This window comes from Chrysemys picta, chromosome 7 (assembly GCF_011386835.1).
Source record: "Chrysemys picta bellii isolate R12L10 chromosome 7, ASM1138683v2, whole genome shotgun sequence".
Lineage (NCBI taxonomy): Eukaryota > Metazoa > Chordata > Testudines > Emydidae > Chrysemys > Chrysemys picta.
In genome coordinates, this window is record NC_088797.1 from 39,479,820 (window position 1) to 39,497,787 (window position 17,968).

Below are 17,968 nucleotides of genomic sequence, written 5' to 3' on the forward strand. Positions count from 1 at the left end.
GCCTCTGTTTGTCAGAGGGTGGAGATGGATGGCAGGAGAGCTCACCCACATTGTCTCCAATATCCAGGGACAAACATGGCTACAAGACCACTGCAAACTAAAAAAATACTGATCAACTGAAGTCCCCAGCAAAATTTTTCCATTTTCATCTGAGACTTTTTTTTTTCAACCTTTATTTCTCTAGCAACTTCAAGAAACCAAAATTAGCTACTAGCAGTTAGTCATGTAAATCTACATTTTAAATAACTTTATAATGACTTTTGGTCTCATTTTCCTAAATTTTAGGTTTATTTGAAAATGAGCAGTATTAACAAAAATAATCTCAAACAAACAAATCTGAAAACAACCACCACCCCAATTCTGCTTAACAGCAAAGGAAGAAAAAAATGGTTACTCACCTTTTTGTAACTGTTTTCTTTGAGATGTGCTGCTCATGTCCATTCCATTGTAGGTATGTGCACGCCCACGTGCATGGCCGTCTGAGACTTTTGCCTTAGCAGTACCCGTAGAGCCGGCTGCGGTGCCCTCTGGAGTGCTGCGTTCATAGCGCGGTACAGCAGGCACCACCAGTCTTGCGCCCTCTTGGTTCCTTCTTGCCAACAACACTGACAGAGGGGCAGAAGGGCAGGTAATGGAATGGACATGAGCAACACATCTCGAAGAACAGTTACAAAAAGGTGAATAACTGTTTTTTCTTCTTTGAGTGCTAGCTCATGTCGATTCCACTGTAGGTGAATCAAAAGCAGAATCCCAGGAGGTGGGCTCAGAGTTTCTCAGTCTTGCAGATTAGAAACCCCCTTGGGAGCTGCCACCTGATGTGCCAAGACTACCTCTGATCCTGCTTTCCCTGCCAGCTCAGGACTCCAGCACCCTGTCTTGCTGAGCCAGACACTCCCGTCTGCTCCAACACAGACCCAGGGTCTGAATTACTTGCCGCAAAGCTGCAGGTTTACCTGAAAGCAGCTCACAGTAGTGTGCTTGTCTTTAGCACTCAGATGCCCAATTCCCAATGGGGTCTAAACCCAAATAAACCCGTTTTACCCTGTATAAAGCTTATGCAGGGTAAACTCAAATTGTTCGCCCTCTATAACACAGATAGAAAGAAATGCACAGAAGTTTGCTCCCCCAGGTATTAATACATACTCTGAGTTAATTAATAAGTAAAAAGTGATTTTATTAAATACAGAAAGTAGGATTTAAGTGGTTCCAAGTAGTAACAGTAACAGTAAGTCACCAAGCAAAATAAAATAAAATGCGCCAATCTATGTCTAATCAAACACTGAATACAGATAAGATCCTCACCAGTTCCAGAATTCTCCCTTTTACAGACTAATCTCCTTTTAGCCTGGGTCCAGCAATCACTCACACCCCTTTGTTCCAGTTTCTTCCAAGCATCCTGGGGGGGTGGGGAGGCTCTCTCTTTAGCCAGCTGAAGACCAAATGGAGGGGGTCTCCCATGGGTTTAAATAGACTCTCTCTTGTGGGTGGAGACCCCCCTCCTCACTCCTATGCAAAGTCCAGCTCCAAGATGGAGTTCTGGAGTCACCTGGGCAGTCACATGTCCATGCATGACTCACAGTGTTTGCAGACAGAAGCCATTGTCCACATGGTATCTTGTCTGTCTCCAGGAAGACTTTTTATGTGGATTGGAGCATTCCAAGATGCATTGTTCCCCAAGTGCTTCCTGATCAGGTACTTAACCTTGCGAATTCCTTCCTAAAGAAGCTGACCAAATGCCTCACAATGCTTACTTAGAAATCAAGCAAGTATACAACCAATATTCTTAACCTCAAGTACAAAATGATACATGTGTACAAATAGGATGAATAGATATAGTAGACCATAACCTTTACAGAGCTGTGTTACATGGCACAGGCAGCACAAAACATATTCCAGTTATGTCATATTCCCATAAAGCCTTATGGGAGGTACCGTCACAATGGTAACCCTATCTGTACATGGAAAGACATTCGTACTACTTAAACCAGGCTCTGGCGCCCACTCTTTGGGGTGGGAATAAAAGTCCCAAGAAAATAATATTTTCTGCTGCCTGTCAATCCCACAAGGATTTGAAGCCACAGAAAGGCCTAAAACTCATGGAGTGAGTTCCAATCTATAGCTCTTCAACACTGGTTCACGATGTAGTTCCTTCACAGGAGCTTGCCTGGTGTGCTGTTCTATCAGAACAAACCTTGGCTACTGTACAAGCAACAAAGAAGGCTATCGCCATTACAATTCCATAGTAAAACTTCCATAACTTCCTATGATAAGATTATTAGAATAGACCACACAGCAGCCAGTTCCACATGGAAAGTAAAATAAATGTTCTTCAATTGTTCTACCTGAAACACCCAAGAGTCACTTAGCTGAGTGTGGGATTTTTTGTTCTGATTAATATTCCACAGTCTTGGGGTGAGTCAGCCCATTTAGACAGTATTTTTGAGAGTCTGGAAACATTAAATAGCTCATTTTCCACTCAGCTTGCCTCTATCCATTATCTCCTATTAATACTACTGGGAGTTTAACTCATACATCATTGGAGGCCAAACCTCTAAGAATGTAAGATAACTACCATATGAGTGACTGCGCTTGAAGACATGTGGAGGATATCTGGAACTTATAATCATCAGGTTATTAGTTGGGGAGGGGGAGAAGGGGAGGAGAGTTAAACATTATTTTCAGCAACTATCTAACATACATCATTAGCATTCTATTCTTACAAAGAACGTACATACTTCCTGACTGCCTGGTACAAAGTTGATAAGTATCATGCACTATATACACTGTCGCTGTTTTAGTGTGCAGTATGTGTGGCACAGACAGATCCAGAGATTAGTGCATATAAATCACCCACCCACAAAAAAAAAATAGCTACACAATTGCCAACTAATACAATGAATATGAAATGTGTGTTTTTACAAGTGCTACTCAAGGAGATTTTATTTGTGGGAAGACTGACTCATGGGATAGCAAGAATTATACTGTAATTACCCAAAGCTAGAAGACAAAAGGAGTTAGAAACTTAGATGAAATTAAAAAAAAAAAAAGGTCCAAGAACCATATTAGCAAAAACAGCTGTTGCACTATAATATTTTTGAATAGCTTTGTTATGCCTTCACATACTCATCCAGCAGTAGTTTTCTTTTTTCCTTTTCTATTTTTTTTTCATCCTTTTAGTTTAGTTTTGCTATTGTTGGCTCACAGTTTCAGCAGACACTAGACAAATAATCTTTTCAACAATATAGCCCTTTTCTAAACAGTATCTCTTAACTCCATCCCTTGGGGAGAGGGGAGGAAGTAATGACTTAATACTTCTCAGATTCATCAGATGCACCCCTTCTCTATTTGTCTTACTTCTCTTCTTGCTTACTTAGTTGCAGGAGAAACAAGAATCTTGGGATTTCAAACTTCATCTACATATATATTTACAGCTATTCCTAAATATAGTATTTGTATTATTCATCAGCCACATTATTTTATTCTGTGATCTAGTCAGATCTGATAATATATGGGAATCAGGCTGGATCAATACGTGGAGACTTCCACTGGGCTACAGGAAGTGGGGTTATTTCAGTAGATGATGATCTTCCCTGAGAGTCATTAATGAATCCATGACCTAACATGGTGCTAGGGAGTAATACTTGGCTAAAATGACAACATATGAGTGATTGAGAACTCCCTGTCCTCACCAGTTACAGATTTCCTGATACTTTTCTCAAGACTAGTGTTATTCTTTAATTCTCATCATCAGCAGTTGTGCAGAGTTGCTGTGTGCCATTAAACATTTATTGTGTTCCTCTAAAGAGGTGTATGAAGTCATATTTACATATGGCCCCTAATTCTGGAAAGCATCCCTGTTCAGGACAGCATTTACACACATGCTTAAACACTGTCCTGAATTGGGGCCATAGTTTTTAAAGGGCTAGAATGAAAGATGCTATATAAGTGTAAGATATAAATTATTACTAAAGGTGCTAGTTTTTTCTGTTATCCAATGCAAGTAATTAATAGAGATGACTATCTTACTACCTCTGGAAATTTGCAATTCACACTGATTTTATACCCATCTTTATGAAATTATTTAAATTATGATTTTACATTAATAATGTAGTGAAAAATTCCAGGCCAAAAGATTAAAATACATAAACAGCTCAAAGTAGATGAAATACTTTTCATGTTAATATAAGGAATATCTGAAAATCAGGTTCCAGACACCCCAAGAGGAGAACAGAAGGTTTAAACCCTCCAAGTAAGTAGTTAAATCAACTGATTGTATACAATCTTATTGTACTGCAAAAATATATCGAGTAAGGTATTTTATGAAAGCTTGTAATGTTTTAAACTTAATACTCATTATGAGATATGTATGCAGGTTATGGTTCTGAATTCCTGTACTTGTACATATAGAGAATTGTGCTCACAAATCTCAGCTCCACCTTACAGCATGGAAGTGAGGGATAAGAGAGCAAGAGGAACCTCCCAAGCCAGGTGTTTACAGAAAACCAGACTAATCTAATGATCCATTGTACAAACAGGAAGAGACATATGATGTACCATCAGAGTTAACAAAGACATTGAGACAACAGGGAATTTACCCACTTTGAATATCTGTAGGGACTGAAGGGAAAAAAAACTGCAAACCCATTTAAAATAAAAGGGGTCTGAAGTGAAATCTGTCCAGAAACTGTGGGACAGCCTCTATGTGGCAACCTGTCCATGAATGCTGGATCCCCTCTATAGCTAAGGGGTCCACTGGGAAACTGTTCAAAGGCAATAGGTAACTTGTATTAGAAAAGGGATTTTATTTAATATGGAAGTGCAAAGCTTGAGGTTGTGTTTTTGTGTTTATTTTCTGTGTACTCTGTATATGTTTGCTTTCCATTACTTTTTCATATTTGAATATGTGATTTTTATTTTTCTAGTACAAAACATTTTGTTTATTTTCAACCCAAGAAGGTCTCTGGTGTGCAAACTTTGTGGACTGTGTATGCCATAGCGAACTGCTAACTGGGGAGAGTGGGGGGAACTGGTTTCATGCTTTCAGAGTGGTGAACCAAAGGGGAATGGTCCAAGTGTTTGGTAATTAACAACTCAGATTTGAGGAGACTCAGTACTAGAGGGGTTTTGGTGTCACCCTGTAATGAGTAACTAGGCTGGTGAGAGTTATGGTGAGACCTTATGCTTGTGAGGTGGCTTCAGGTGTTAGGAATCTGAATCATAATCAGACAACACCCATACACCCTGAAGTTATAGAGCAAGCGGTGAAAATGCCATATCATCATTGCTTTCGCTGTTCTTGTGAAATACACAAATACTGTTGTGACGGGTTCGGTCACAGAGACCCCCTTGGGGCTGTCACCTGACGTGCTGAAACTATCTCTGATCCCGTTTTCCCTGTCAGCTTGAGACTCCAGAACCCTGTCTTGTTGAGCCAGACACGCTAGCCTGCTGCAACACAGACCCAGGGTCTGAACCACGTCCCCAAAGCTGTAGACTTTAACTGAAAACCACTCAGCAGGTACTCCTGTCTCCAGCACCCAGACACACAGCTCCCAATGGGCTCCAAACCCCAAATAAATCCATTTTACTCTGTATAACGCTTATACAGGGTAAACTCAAATTGTCCACCCTCTATAGCACTGATAGAGAGATGTGCACAGCTGTTTGCTCCCCCAGGTATTAATCTCTAATAAACAAAAGTGATTTTATTAAGAATAAAAAGCAGGATTTAAGTGGTTTCAAGTAATAAAACAGACAGAATAAAGTAAGTCATCAAGTAAAATAAAATAAAACAAAACATGCAAGTCTAAGCCTAATACATTTAAGAAACTGAATACAGGTAAAATCTCACCATCAGAGATGTTCCAATAAACTTCTTTCACAGACTAGACTCCTTCCTAGTCTAGGCCCAATCCTTTCCCCAGTACAGGCCTTGTTAATTCCAGCAGGCACCGTAGGTGAAAAGCAGGGGATTTCACATGACTGGGACCTCCTTTGTTCTGTTCCACCCCCTTTTATGGCTTTGGCACAAGGTGGGAATCCTTTGTCTCTCTCTGAGGTCCCCCCCCCTTCTTTCTAAATGGAAAAGCACCAGGTTTAAGATGGATTCCAATATCATGTGACGTGTTCACATATCCTGTGAAAAGACAGTTACCTTTTCCGTAACTGGTGTTCTTCAAGACGTGTTGCTCATGTATATTCCACAATAGGTGTGCGTGCTCGCCACGTGCACCGGTGCCGGAAGTTTTTCCCCTAGCAGTACCCGTAGGGGAGCGCCCCTAGCAACCCCTGGAGTGGCATTCTATGGCGTGGTATAAGGGGCACTGGGCACTCCCCCACCCTCAGTTCCTTCTTGCCAGACAACTCCGACAGAGGGGAAGGAGGGCGGTATGTGGAATAGACATGAGCAACACATCTTGAAGAATATCAGTTATGGAAAAGGTAACTGTCTTTTCTTCTTTGAGTGATTGCTCATGTGTATTCCACAATAGGTGATTCCAAGCTATATCTGTTGGAGGTGGGTAGGAGTTCACAAACCCTTGGGATGGAGCACAGCCCTGCCGAACCTGGAGTCTTCCCTGGTCTGGGAGACGATCGCATAATGCAAGGTGAATGTGTGAACTGAAGACCGTGTGGCAACCCTGCAAATGTCCTGAATGGGGACATGGGCTAAAAAGGCAGCCGACGAGGCCTGTGCCCTAGTTGAGTGTGCCCTCACAATTGACGGAGGAGGGATTCCTGCAAGGTCATAACAGGTATGGATGCACGAGGTGATCCAGTTGGAGAACTGCTGAGTGGAGATCAGCCAACCCCTCATGCGTTTGGCCGAGGTGATGAACAGCTGCGAAGACTTCCCTGAACGATTTTGTCCGCTCCAGGTAAAAGGCCAGAACCCGTCTCACGTCCAGCGTGTGGAGGTGCTCCTCACTGGATGCATGGATCAGCAGGAAAATGTCCTGACCCATGTGGTAGGCGGAGACCACCTTCGGGAGGAACGAAGAATGTGGACAGAGCTGGACCTTATCCTTATGGAACACCGTGTACAGGGGCTCAGAGGTCAGGGTCCTGAGTTCCGAGACCCATCTAGCAGACGTGATAGCCACCCGGAAGGCTATCTTCCACGAGAGGTGCAACAAGGAGCATGTAGCTAATGGCTCAAAGGGGGGACCCGTCAACTGGGCCAGCACCAAGTTCAGGCCCCACTGCGGGACTGGGGGCCTAACATATGGGACGAAACGATCTAATCCCTTAAGGAATCGGCCAGTCATAGCATGGGAGAATACCGTGTGCCCCTGCACCGAAGGGTGGAAGGCCAATATGGCCGCCAAGTGCACCTTGACGGACAAGGGCGCCAGGCCTTGGGCTCTAATGTGAAGGAGATCATCTAAAATTAGCTGGATCAGGGCAGCCACGGGGGAAATGCCACGCTCAACTGCCCATCGGGAAAACCGAGACCACTTTGCCAAGTAGGCTCGACGCGTGGAGGGTCGCCTGCTTTACAAGAGGACACGCTGAACCCCTTCTGAGCACTTCCTTTCCTCCTGGCCTAACCATTGAGCAGCCACACTATGAGGTGGAGTGCCACTAGGTTGGGGTGGAGGAGGCAGCCCTGGTCCTGGGAGAGCAGGTCTGGGCGGGATGGCAATGGCCACAGCGGGGCGACCACCAGGCTCGTGAGGGTCCTGTACCAATGTTGCCTGGCGCATGCTGGGGCAATCAGGAGGACTTGGGCCCTGTCCGTTTTTATCTTTTCCAGGACCTTGCCTATCATTGGGATCGGGGGGAAGGCATAGAGAAGCTGGCCTGACCAGGATAGGAGGAAGGGATCGGAGATAGCGCCCATTCCCAGCCCACAGCCCCCCCCGCTGGAGGGGCCTCATCCTGAGCCTGGTGTGGCGAAACAAATATGTGCACGCCGACATGTGACCCAGGAGCTGGAGACACGCTCTGGCTGTCGTCACGGGAAACTTTGTGAATGTGTCGATGAGCCCTTTCAGGGTCTCGAATCTGTCCAGTGGGAGGGAGACTGACGTCGCATCCAGGACTTCCCCGATAAACTTTATGCGCTGTACCCAGACTAACGTGGACTTGGTGTCGTTCACCAACAGGCCCAGGGTGGCGCACGTGGACAGGAGGAGCACCACGTGATCCCGCAACTGCGACTGGGAGCTGCCCTTGACCAGCCAGTCTTCCAGATAGGGGAAGATCTGGACCCCACGACGTCTGAGGTAGGCCGCCACCACAGACATGCACTTTGTGAACAGCCTGGGAGCAGTGGACAGGCCAAACAGAAGGCCCGTAAATTGGTAGTGCTCCTGCCCAACCGTGAAACGGAGAAAGCGCCTGTGCTCCTCAAATACATGAATGTGGAAGTATGCGTCCTGCAGATTGAGGGCAGCGTACCAGTCCCCGGGATCCAGGGAGGGGATGATGGAGGCCAGAGAGACCATGTGAAACTTGAGCTTTACCATGTACTGGTTCAGGCCTCGTAGTACCCCTTGCGTTTGAACTCCGCTGGCACCACTTCCACCGTTCCTAAACCAAGGAGCTGCCCCACCTCCTGCTCTAGCAGGGCCTCGTGAGAGGGGTCCCCCAGGAGAGAGGGGGTGGAGGGTGGGGTAGAGGTAAACGGGAGGCTATAGCCCCGGAAGACGGTGTTGAAGATCCAACGGTCCGAAGTCAGTTGCGGGCACTCCGGGAGAAAAGCACACAACCAGTTGGAGAAGGAAAGCTTTATTGCTTTCCCTGGTGTGAACTGGTAGGTCGTCCCTAGGCGTCCCATCAAAACTGACGTTTTCTCGCCTGTTTACCCTTAGAGGACCCAGGCTGGGGGGCAGACCGGGACTGCCTCTGCAGGTGTTTCTTACAGTCCCGTGACTTTTTATAAGGGGGCTCGTATTTAGAGTGAGTGGCCTAGGTGGGAGCCTGCTGAGGCTTAAACTTGGGTCTAGCTGGAGCCGGGATACAGAGGCCAAGTATCTTAAGCATAATGCGGGAATCTTTCAGGCCATGCAGTTTCATGTCCGTCTGTTCCGCAAACAGGGCCTTGCCATCGAACGGGAGGTCCTGCAAGGAGTTCTGCGCCTCACTGGACAGCCCAGACAGCAGGAGCCAGGATGCCCTTCTCATGGACACCACGGACACCATGAACCTTGCAGCTATATCCGCAGCATCTGACGCATCCTTACCCTCCTCCACTAGAGCTTTGAACTCCTTCCTGGAGGGAGTTCTCGAATTTGGGTAGAGAGCCCCACAAATTGAACCCATACCGACCCAGGAGAGCCTGATGGTTCGCCACCCTTAACTGGAAACTCGAGGACAAATAAACCTTTCTCCCAAATAAGTTCAGCCTCCTTGAGTCTTTATTTTTCAGAGTAGGGGCTGGTTGGCCCTGCCTCTCCCTGTGGTTGACCGACTTGACCACCAGGGAGTTGAGGGCAGGGTGGGTGTACAGGCCACCCTACCCGGTACGGAGGCTGATAGGATGTTGAAGAGGGAGTCCGAGGGTTCCTCCACCTCCTCGAATTGAAGGTTGAGGCTTGATGCCACCTTTTCAATAGTTACTGGTGGGCCTTAGAGTCCTCCTGAGGAACAGAGGGAGGAGGGGCCATAATTGCCTCATCAGGGGAAGGTGAGGATGGAGGCGCGGTACTCTGCGTACCCACCGGTACTGGAGGTCCCATGACTTGGTCGCCCTCTGGGCATGGAACGAAGATGCATGTCCCACTGACTCCTTTCTGGGAGGCTGGGAAAGGGAGGCCGATAGTTGTTCCGAGGCTCTGGCCACCGAGCGAGCCCCCACTGGGGGCTGCGTTGGGGGCCACGGGGCCCATTGGTACCACGGTGTTGGCCAAGGAGCCCGGGTGCCACTACACCTGCTGTGACACCGGCAGAGCAGGCTGTTCAGCCTCACTAGCCTGTCCCATCTACTGATGACTACGAAGGAAGGCTGGGCTGGCGTACGACCTGTCGCTGACCCTGGACCGGGAGGAGCGATGGCGTCGGGAACGGTGCTGACCACGAGACTGTGATCCCGACGTGGAGGAACGGTACCACCGGTAGCAGCTGCTCTGCAATCAGCTCTGGCGGGTGGATCCGCAACAGCGAGGCGCCGGCGATTGATGCCCGGGACTGCGGGAGTGGTGCCACGGTGGGGTCCTGGAGCAAGGTGAAGAATGGGAATGGCGTCGATGCCCATATCATGACGGGCTACGGTAGCCTCTCGGAGACAAGGATCTCCAATGCTGTTTCTCTCTGTCTCGATGGGGCCCGCTCTCTTCGCGAAGTCTACGGTCCCTCGAGGCAGAGTGGTGCCTGGAACCCCTGTCAGTTGTTACCCAGCCAGACAACCTGGTGGGGGGGGGGTCGATGGTGACTGGCCTGGACTACGCACAGGATGGTTGCTGAGCAGCGAATGGCGTTGGGAACATTCCCTCGACCACGAACGGTACTGACCAGGAGGTGACTGTGGCAATCCAAGTGGTGGCTTGCCTCTGGACTGGGGAGCCAACAGTGGCGGTGCCCCTGGTACCATCAGGAACATAATATCCTGGGCCGCTTGCAGAGCCTCCGGCATGGAGGGCACCCGGACATCCGGGGAAGCCTGCGTCGACTGGGCTGGGCTATTCTGCTCAACCTGAGTCGGAGGCCTGGAGGCCGACAGGGACAGAGAACTGCCCAACATGGGTCTAGTCTCTCCCTCGGTCTTGCTAAGGTGCCTCGGCGGAGAAAATCTCTTCTTAGCCTTCTTGGCGTTCCCCGCGGATGGGGAGTGGTGCTGACTGGTGGAAGGCACCGAAGGGTCGCCGCACACCGACGCCGCGGTACCCGGTGCCAACTCAAAGCGGTACACCGGAGTCAGGGTCAACGCTGATTGCATTAGAAGGGCTCGGAGCTGAATGTCTCTTCCTTTCTTGGTCCGAGGCTTGAAAGATCTTGCAGTGATTGCTGAGTGATCGCTTGCAAATCTTGCAGTGATCGCTGAGATGAGTTTTCCCCAGACAGGAGAAACAGTCCGCATGCGGATCACTCACTGGCATTGGCCACCTGCAAGTGTCGCACGACTTAAAGCGCGGGGCACGCCCCGACCTGGGCGCACTAAACTAAATTAACACTAATCTAAACTACTTCAACTACAGGTACTACTACTACGAATGAACAAGAGTGCTAGAGGAAAGCTGCAGACAAGCTGGGGCAGAGCAGTTCCAATGCACCTTCAGTGGCGGCAAGAAAGAACTGAGGGTGGGGGGAGCGCGCAGCGCCCCTTATACCACGCCATAGAGGCGCCACTCCAGGGGTCGCTAGGGGTGCTCCCCTATGGGTACTGCTAGGGGAAAAACTTCTGGCACCAGTGCACGTGGCAAGCACACACACCTATTGTGGAATACACTTGAGCAATCACTCGAAGAAGAAACTTCATTACTCACTGGCTGGCACCCAGGTATACAGGAAGGCTTACAAGTAAACTGAGCCATTTACAACCAATTGTCCTGGTTAATGGGAGCCATCAAGATTCCAAACCCCATTAATGGCCCACTTTGCATAATTACAATAGGACTTCAGAGTTATATTTCATATTCCTAGTTTCAGATACAAGAATGATACATTCATACAAATAGGATGACCACACTCAGTAGATTATAAGCTTTGTAATGATATCTTACAAGAGACCTTTTGCATAAAGCATATTCCAGTTACATCATATACACACTTATAAACATATTTTTATAAAAATATGGAGTGCAACGTCACAACTGTATCAGGTTTTATGTCCATAATTTTAATGTAGAAATAAGGTCTGATATTTACTCATTGCACGCTGGCAATATAAAGCAGTCTTCCAAAGGAAATTAGGTAGTTGCTCCTATTAATTCAATTTCTATGCTAGAATAACTCTTTTAGGTTTGTTTGGTTTTCCCTCTTCATCTCTCTTTTCTGACACTGCAGACTCTGTTGTATGTCTTACAAAATGGTATTGGTTTAATTTCTCATGACTTATGTGGTCCCCTGGCATTTCTCCTCTTGGCTTGTAAATTAAACTCTGTCTGGTCCTGGTTCTGTGCTGGCTTTGTCCCTGCCCTTGTGGTTCCAGTAGTGGTTTCTCCAGTCTCATTTTCTTTCAGCCCAATAGTCTTCCATCGTAACTGATCCTTCCAAATTTCTGGACCCTGGTAGCTCTGTTCACAACACTCAAGCTACATAGTGTTCCTTCCCACTGCAATAACCTCAGCTGCAGGAGCAATGTATTACCTTCTGTTTGGCAATGGGATTGTGAAATGGTTTCAGCTGTTGAATTTGGTTTACAGCTGTCTAGGATAGGAGGCCATTCTGGTTCTGTAAAATTCAGGGTAGGTCACCCTGAAATGGTTCTCTCCCCCATCCTATTTCTCTATATGTAACTTTTCCCATTAACATCCATTTGTCTGTCTATCCAGGAATTTTTAATATACTCAAAGGCCTGGTCTACACTAGGCGTTTATGTCGAAGTTAGTGCCGTTACATCGAATTAACCCTGCACCCGTCCACACTGCGATGCTATGTAGTTCGACATAGAGGTCTCTTTAATTCGACTTCTGTACTCCTCCCCGACAAGGGGAGTAGCGCTAAATTCGACATGGCCATGTCGAATTAGGCTAGGTGTGGATGGAAATCGACGCTAATAGCTCCGGGAGCTATCCCACAGTGCACCACTCTGTTGACGATCTGGACAGCAGTGCGAGCTCGGATGCTCTGACCAGCCACACAGGAAAAGCCCCAGGAAAATTTGAATTGGAATTCCTTTTCCTGTCTGGCCAGTTTGAATCTCATTTCCTGTCTGGACATCGTGGCGAGCACAGCAGCACTGGCAACGATGCAGAGCTCTCCAGCAGTGATGGCCGTGCAGTCTGTGAATAGAAAGAGGGCCCCAGCATGGACTGATCGGGAAGTCTTGGATCTCATCGCTGTGTGGGGCGATGAGTCCGTGCTTTCCGAGCTGCGCTCCAAGAAACGGAATGCAAAGATCTACGAGAAGATCTCTAAAGACATGTCAGAGAGAGGATACAGCCGGGATGCAACGCAGTGCCGCGTGAAAATCAAGGAGCTGAGACAAGGCTACCAGAAGACCAAAGAGGCAAACGGACGCTCCGGATCCCATCCCCAGACATCCCGTTTGTACGAGGCACTGCATTCCATCCTCGGTGCGGCCGCCACCACTACCCCACCAGTGACCGTGGACTCTGAGGATGGGATAGTGTCCACGGCCGGTTCCTCGGACATGTTAGGGGACGGGGAAGATGAGGAAGGAGATGAGGAGGGCAAGGCAGTCGGCAGCGCTCACAACGCTGATTTCCCCGACAGCCAGGATCTCTTCATCACCCTTACAGAGATCCCCTACGAAGCGTCCCCAGCCGTTACCCCGGACACAGAATCTGGGGAAGGATCAGCCAGTAAGTGTTGTAAACATCTAAACATTTATTTTTAACAGAACAGGAATATTAACAATTAAAAGAATGGGTTGTTCATGATTACTGTGCCCTAGGCGCTTAACGGTTTAGTCATGGGCAGTGCAAGTTTTGAAAAAAAATCGAGCAATGTCCGGTTTTCCGTGATTGTCCTGCACAAGCCGCTCTACTGTTTATTCCCTGCTACTGCAGCTACAGTAAAATGCGGTCTATATGTCCGGGGATAGAGCAGTAATCCTCTTGGGACATCTCGATGAAGCTCTCCTGGAGGTAATTGGAAAGCCGTTGCATGAGGTTCCTGGGGAGAGCGGCCTTATTGGGTCCTCCGAAGTACGACACGTTGCCGCGCCACGAGACTATCAAGTACTCGGGAATCATTGCTCTGCACAGCAGGGCGGCATAAAGCCCTGGTCTTTGGAGGCTTTCCCGCAGCATTCTCTCTCTCGTTCTCAGAGATCCTCATCAGGGTGATGTCGCCCATGGTGACCTGCTTTGAATTAGGTAGGGGAATGTTAGTGTTGGGACTGCTTGCCCGTTCCTTTACAGAACTGTAACCGCTGGTTTGTAGCCACGCGGTGGAGGCGGGAGAGGGGCAGCCGAAAGGGATCGTTCCCGGGGACAGCCGCGAGGGGGTGGGACAGGGGCAGAGTTCCCGCTTGCCGGATTGCTGGCAGCAGGAACTGACATTGCTTTAAATGTGAAATGAGGCCAGTGGTAATATAAAAGTTTTAAACTGCCACAAGTCTACGGCTTACCATGTCTGCCTGCAACAGAAATTCCGTTGTGCTGCCCCGCTTCTCAAATGTGCTGTGCAAGACCCCAGGCACTGAATGCGAAGGCCGAGAATTCGACCTTGTGCTGAGTGCGCATGGGATAGGTGCTGTGCATGGTCTTGTTCACAGAGAAAGACTATGTTCTTTGTTCACAACTACATTTATCTTTCTGAGGAATTCACTCCCTTTTTCCCATTTCCACAGCCCCATCTGCGACTGTCTCACAACCTAGCCTGGCATCACACTCCCAGAGGCTAGCGCGGATTAGGCGTAGGAAGAAGAGGACACGGGAGGACATGTTCTCTGAGCTTATGGCCTGTTCCCAAGCCCAGGCAGCACAGCAGACCCAGTGGCGGGAGAACTTGACCCGAATGCACCAAGCAAACATGGATCAGGAGGAGAGGTGGCGGAAGGAAGACCAGCAGGCGACTCAAACGCTGCTTGGACTACTGAGGGAGCAAACAGACACGCTCCGGCGCCTTGTGGATGTTCTGCAGGAACGGAGGCAGGAGGACAGAGCCCCGCTGCAGTCCATCTCTAACCGCCCTCCCCCGCCACCAAGTCCCATACTCACCTCACCCAAAGTGCAAAGAAGGAGAGGCGGCAGAGTCCCTGCTAACTCTCACTCCACCCCTGCAGAGAGCTCTAGTAGCAGAAGGCTCTCATTCCCCAAAATTTGAAAAGTTCTTTCCTTCCCGCCTGACACAAGCCCCCGTCCAAGTTTCACCTCCCAGTTCCATGTGTAGTTGATAATAAAAAATACGTTTCTGTTAACTGCTGTTTCAATCATGTTCTTTTGGAGGAGGAGGGGAAAGGGGGTTGGTAATTGGACAGGACAGTCACCTTTGGCAGGGTACATGGGCGGGGGCAGGCACAGCAGCAGGGCACATACACAGTGCAATGATGCAGTGACTAGTTATCCTGGTTAGTCTGGGAGGTTGTTTTCATGTTATGTGGTGGGGGGTGGGTTGCTCTGTGACTTTGTGGCGGGGGAGGGCAGTTACAGATCTTAAGCGGCGGTCCTTATGCAGGATCACAGAGCCACACAGCAGGGGATCTGTAACCGTCCTCCCCCTGCCACAAAGTCACATAGCCCCCCCATACACACAGTCCCGATCAGGAGGGGTGACAGGCTCCGTTGAAACAACCATCCCACCGCAGCGGAGCCTGTCAATCCTTGAGTTTAGAAGCTGCATTCGCGTCACTACACTACACCCGCTCCGCACCACAGTCTGCGTCCCAGTTTTAAAAAATTCCTGCGAAAACAGTATTAAAGAAAACGGTGTGCATTAACAAAGTAGAACTATTTTTATTTCGAAATGTGTGTTGGAAGGGGGGTGAAGGGGGTATGTAACTGAATAGGATAGTCAACATTAACTGGGTAAAGAAACGGGGGCAGGTTTAGCTTCTCTGTACACAAACTTTAAAGTCACAGGTTACCCTGCTCACTCAGGAACTTTGCTTTCAAAGCCTCCCGGATGCACAGCGCTTCCCGCTGGTCTCTTCTAATCGCCCGGCTGTCTGGCTGTGCGTAATCAGCAGCCAGGCTATTTTCCTCAACCTCCCACCCCGCCATAAAGGTCTCCCCCTTGCTCTCACAGAGATTGTGGAGCACACAGCAAGCTGCTATAACAATGGGGATATTGGTTTCGCTGAGATCACAGCGAGTCAGTAAGCTTCTCCATCTCCCCTTGAGACGGCCAAAAGCACACTCCACCACCATTCTGCACTTGCTCAGCCGGTAGTTGAAGAGTTCTTTTTCAGTGTCCAGGGCGCCAGTATAGGGCTTCATGAGCCAGGGCATTAGCGGGTAGGCTGGGTCCCCGAGGATGACTATAGGCATCTCCACATCCCCAACAGTTATTTTGTGGTCCGGGAAGTAAATACCTTGTTGCAGCCGTCTAAACAGACCAGAGTTCCTGAAAACACGAGCGTCATGAACCTTGCCCGGCCATCCCACGTAGATGTTGGTAAAACGTCCCCTGTGGTCCACCAGTGCTTGCAGCACCATTGAAAAGTAGCCCTTTCGGTTAATGTACTGGGTGGCCTGGTGGTCCGGTGCCAGGATAGGGATGTGAGTTCCATCTATGGCCCCACCGCAGTTTGGGAATCTCATCGCTGCGAAGCCATCTATGATCGCCTCCACGTTTCCCAGGGTCACTACCTTTGGCAGCAGTACATCAACGATTGCCTTCGCTACTTGCATCACAACAACCCCCACGGTAGATTTGCCCACCCCAAACTGGTTCGCGACTGACCGGTAGCTGTCTGGCGTTGCAAGCTTCCAGAGGGCTATGGCCACTCGCTTCTGTACACTCAGTGCAGCTCGCAACCGGATGTCACTGCGCTTCAGGGCAGGGGACAGCAACTCACAAAGTTCCAGGAAAGTTCCCTTCCGCATGCGAAAGTTTCGCAGCCACTGGGATTCATCCCAGACCTGCAGCACTATGCGGTCCCACCACTCAGTGCTTGTTTCCCGTGCCCAGAATCGCCGTTCCACGGCATCAACATGACCCATTGCCACCGTGATGTCCTCGGCGCTGGGTCCCCTGCTTTCTGAGAGGTCTGTGCTACTCTCAGACTTCAGGACATCACCGCGGTGCCGTAGCCTCCTCGCCTGACTTTTCTGCATCTGCCTCAGGGAAACCTGTATGATAAGCTGCGAGGCGTTGAGAGCAGCCACAACTGCAGCGATGGTCGCAGCGTGCTCCATGCTCGCAGTGCTGTGGCGTCCGCGCTGTCAATGACTGGAAAAGTGCGCGAACTGATTTCCCGCCGGCGCTTTCAGGGAGGGAGGGCGGGAGTGATGAACGGATGACAACAGTTACCCAAAAGCACCCTCGACACATTTTGTTACCCAGAAGGCATTGCCGGCTACACCCAGAATTCCAATGGGCAGAGGGGACTGCGGGAACTGTGGGATAGCTGACCACAGTGCACCGCTTCGAATGTCGACGCTTTCACCGTTAGTGTGGACGCACAAAGTCGAATTACTGTCCTTAGTGTGGACACACACGTTCGACTTTGCAATATCGATTCCAAAAATTCAATGCAAGTAAAATCGAACTACTCTCGTAGTGTAGACAAGGCCAAAGAGCAACCAAATTAAAAGAACAAAGCACTGCATTCCACCCACCCCTCCCTCCTATGATCCAGGAAGTGCTGACAGCATGTGATTGTGATAAAGGTTTTTTGTTCTGAAAAATATTTATTTAGCAATGTTCACTTTGTAGACTCTTCTTTTGCTTACAAAGTGGCATACAGAAGCCCTTCTAAAAATGTGACTGTCCTTTCATGGCTCTAGAGTTTTAAGATCTGATCTCCATTACCTTCTGCTCCTTGTCTAGTTATAGGCACACATGGGTTTTTCCATGGGCCGATCCATTCTCTCCTCATGATTGCATCTCAGTCAACCCTTTTCACTCCATTCTCAACCCAGCAGAACTCTTATAAAAACAATTAAAGTACATATTCTTAGGTTAGGAGTCATTTCTTCTTCCTTTTAACATGCTGAGAGGAATTTGACAGTTTTCCCCTCACTAAGACCATTCACTATATAATCTATGCAGTGATACCACAGTATTTTAACAGTTTGCTTTGCAGAATTAAAATGGCTGAACAAATTATAATAATATTTTAATCATATATTAAGACCTGAGATATGCTGCTCTTTTAAGGTTATAAATTCTTACTGTTCTAAGAAAATTGTATCATAATATCCTTGTGACACCCCACAAATATGTCTTGATTTGC

The 17,968-nt window shown here is 48.4% G+C and overlaps 2 protein-coding genes across 9 annotated transcripts in view; one reads left to right on the plus strand and one right to left on the minus strand.

The window, feature by feature from the left end:
• Positions 1–17,968, minus strand: part of ATG7 (autophagy related 7) — a 282,373-nt gene that overhangs the window by 117,998 nt on the left and 146,407 nt on the right. The gene's annotated exons all lie outside the window — the stretch shown is intronic.
• Positions 12,851–14,895, plus strand: LOC135972859 (myb/SANT-like DNA-binding domain-containing protein 1). The gene is made up of 2 exons (XM_065553115.1): positions 12,851–13,427; positions 14,420–14,895. Exons 1-2 carry the CDS (start codon positions 12,851–12,853, stop codon positions 14,893–14,895), a joined length of 1,053 nt encoding a protein of 350 aa, XP_065409187.1.

Excerpts from the sequence above, each read along its gene's own strand:
- LOC135972859 (XM_065553115.1), top strand. The coding sequence starts at position 12,851 with ATGCAGAGCTCTCCAGCAGTGATGGCCGTGCAGTCTGTGAATAGAAAG. Across the intron at positions 13,428-14,419 it reads ATCTGGGGAAGGATCAGCCA|CCCCATCTGCGACTGTCTCA; the intron begins GTAAGTGTTGTA and ends CCATTTCCACAG.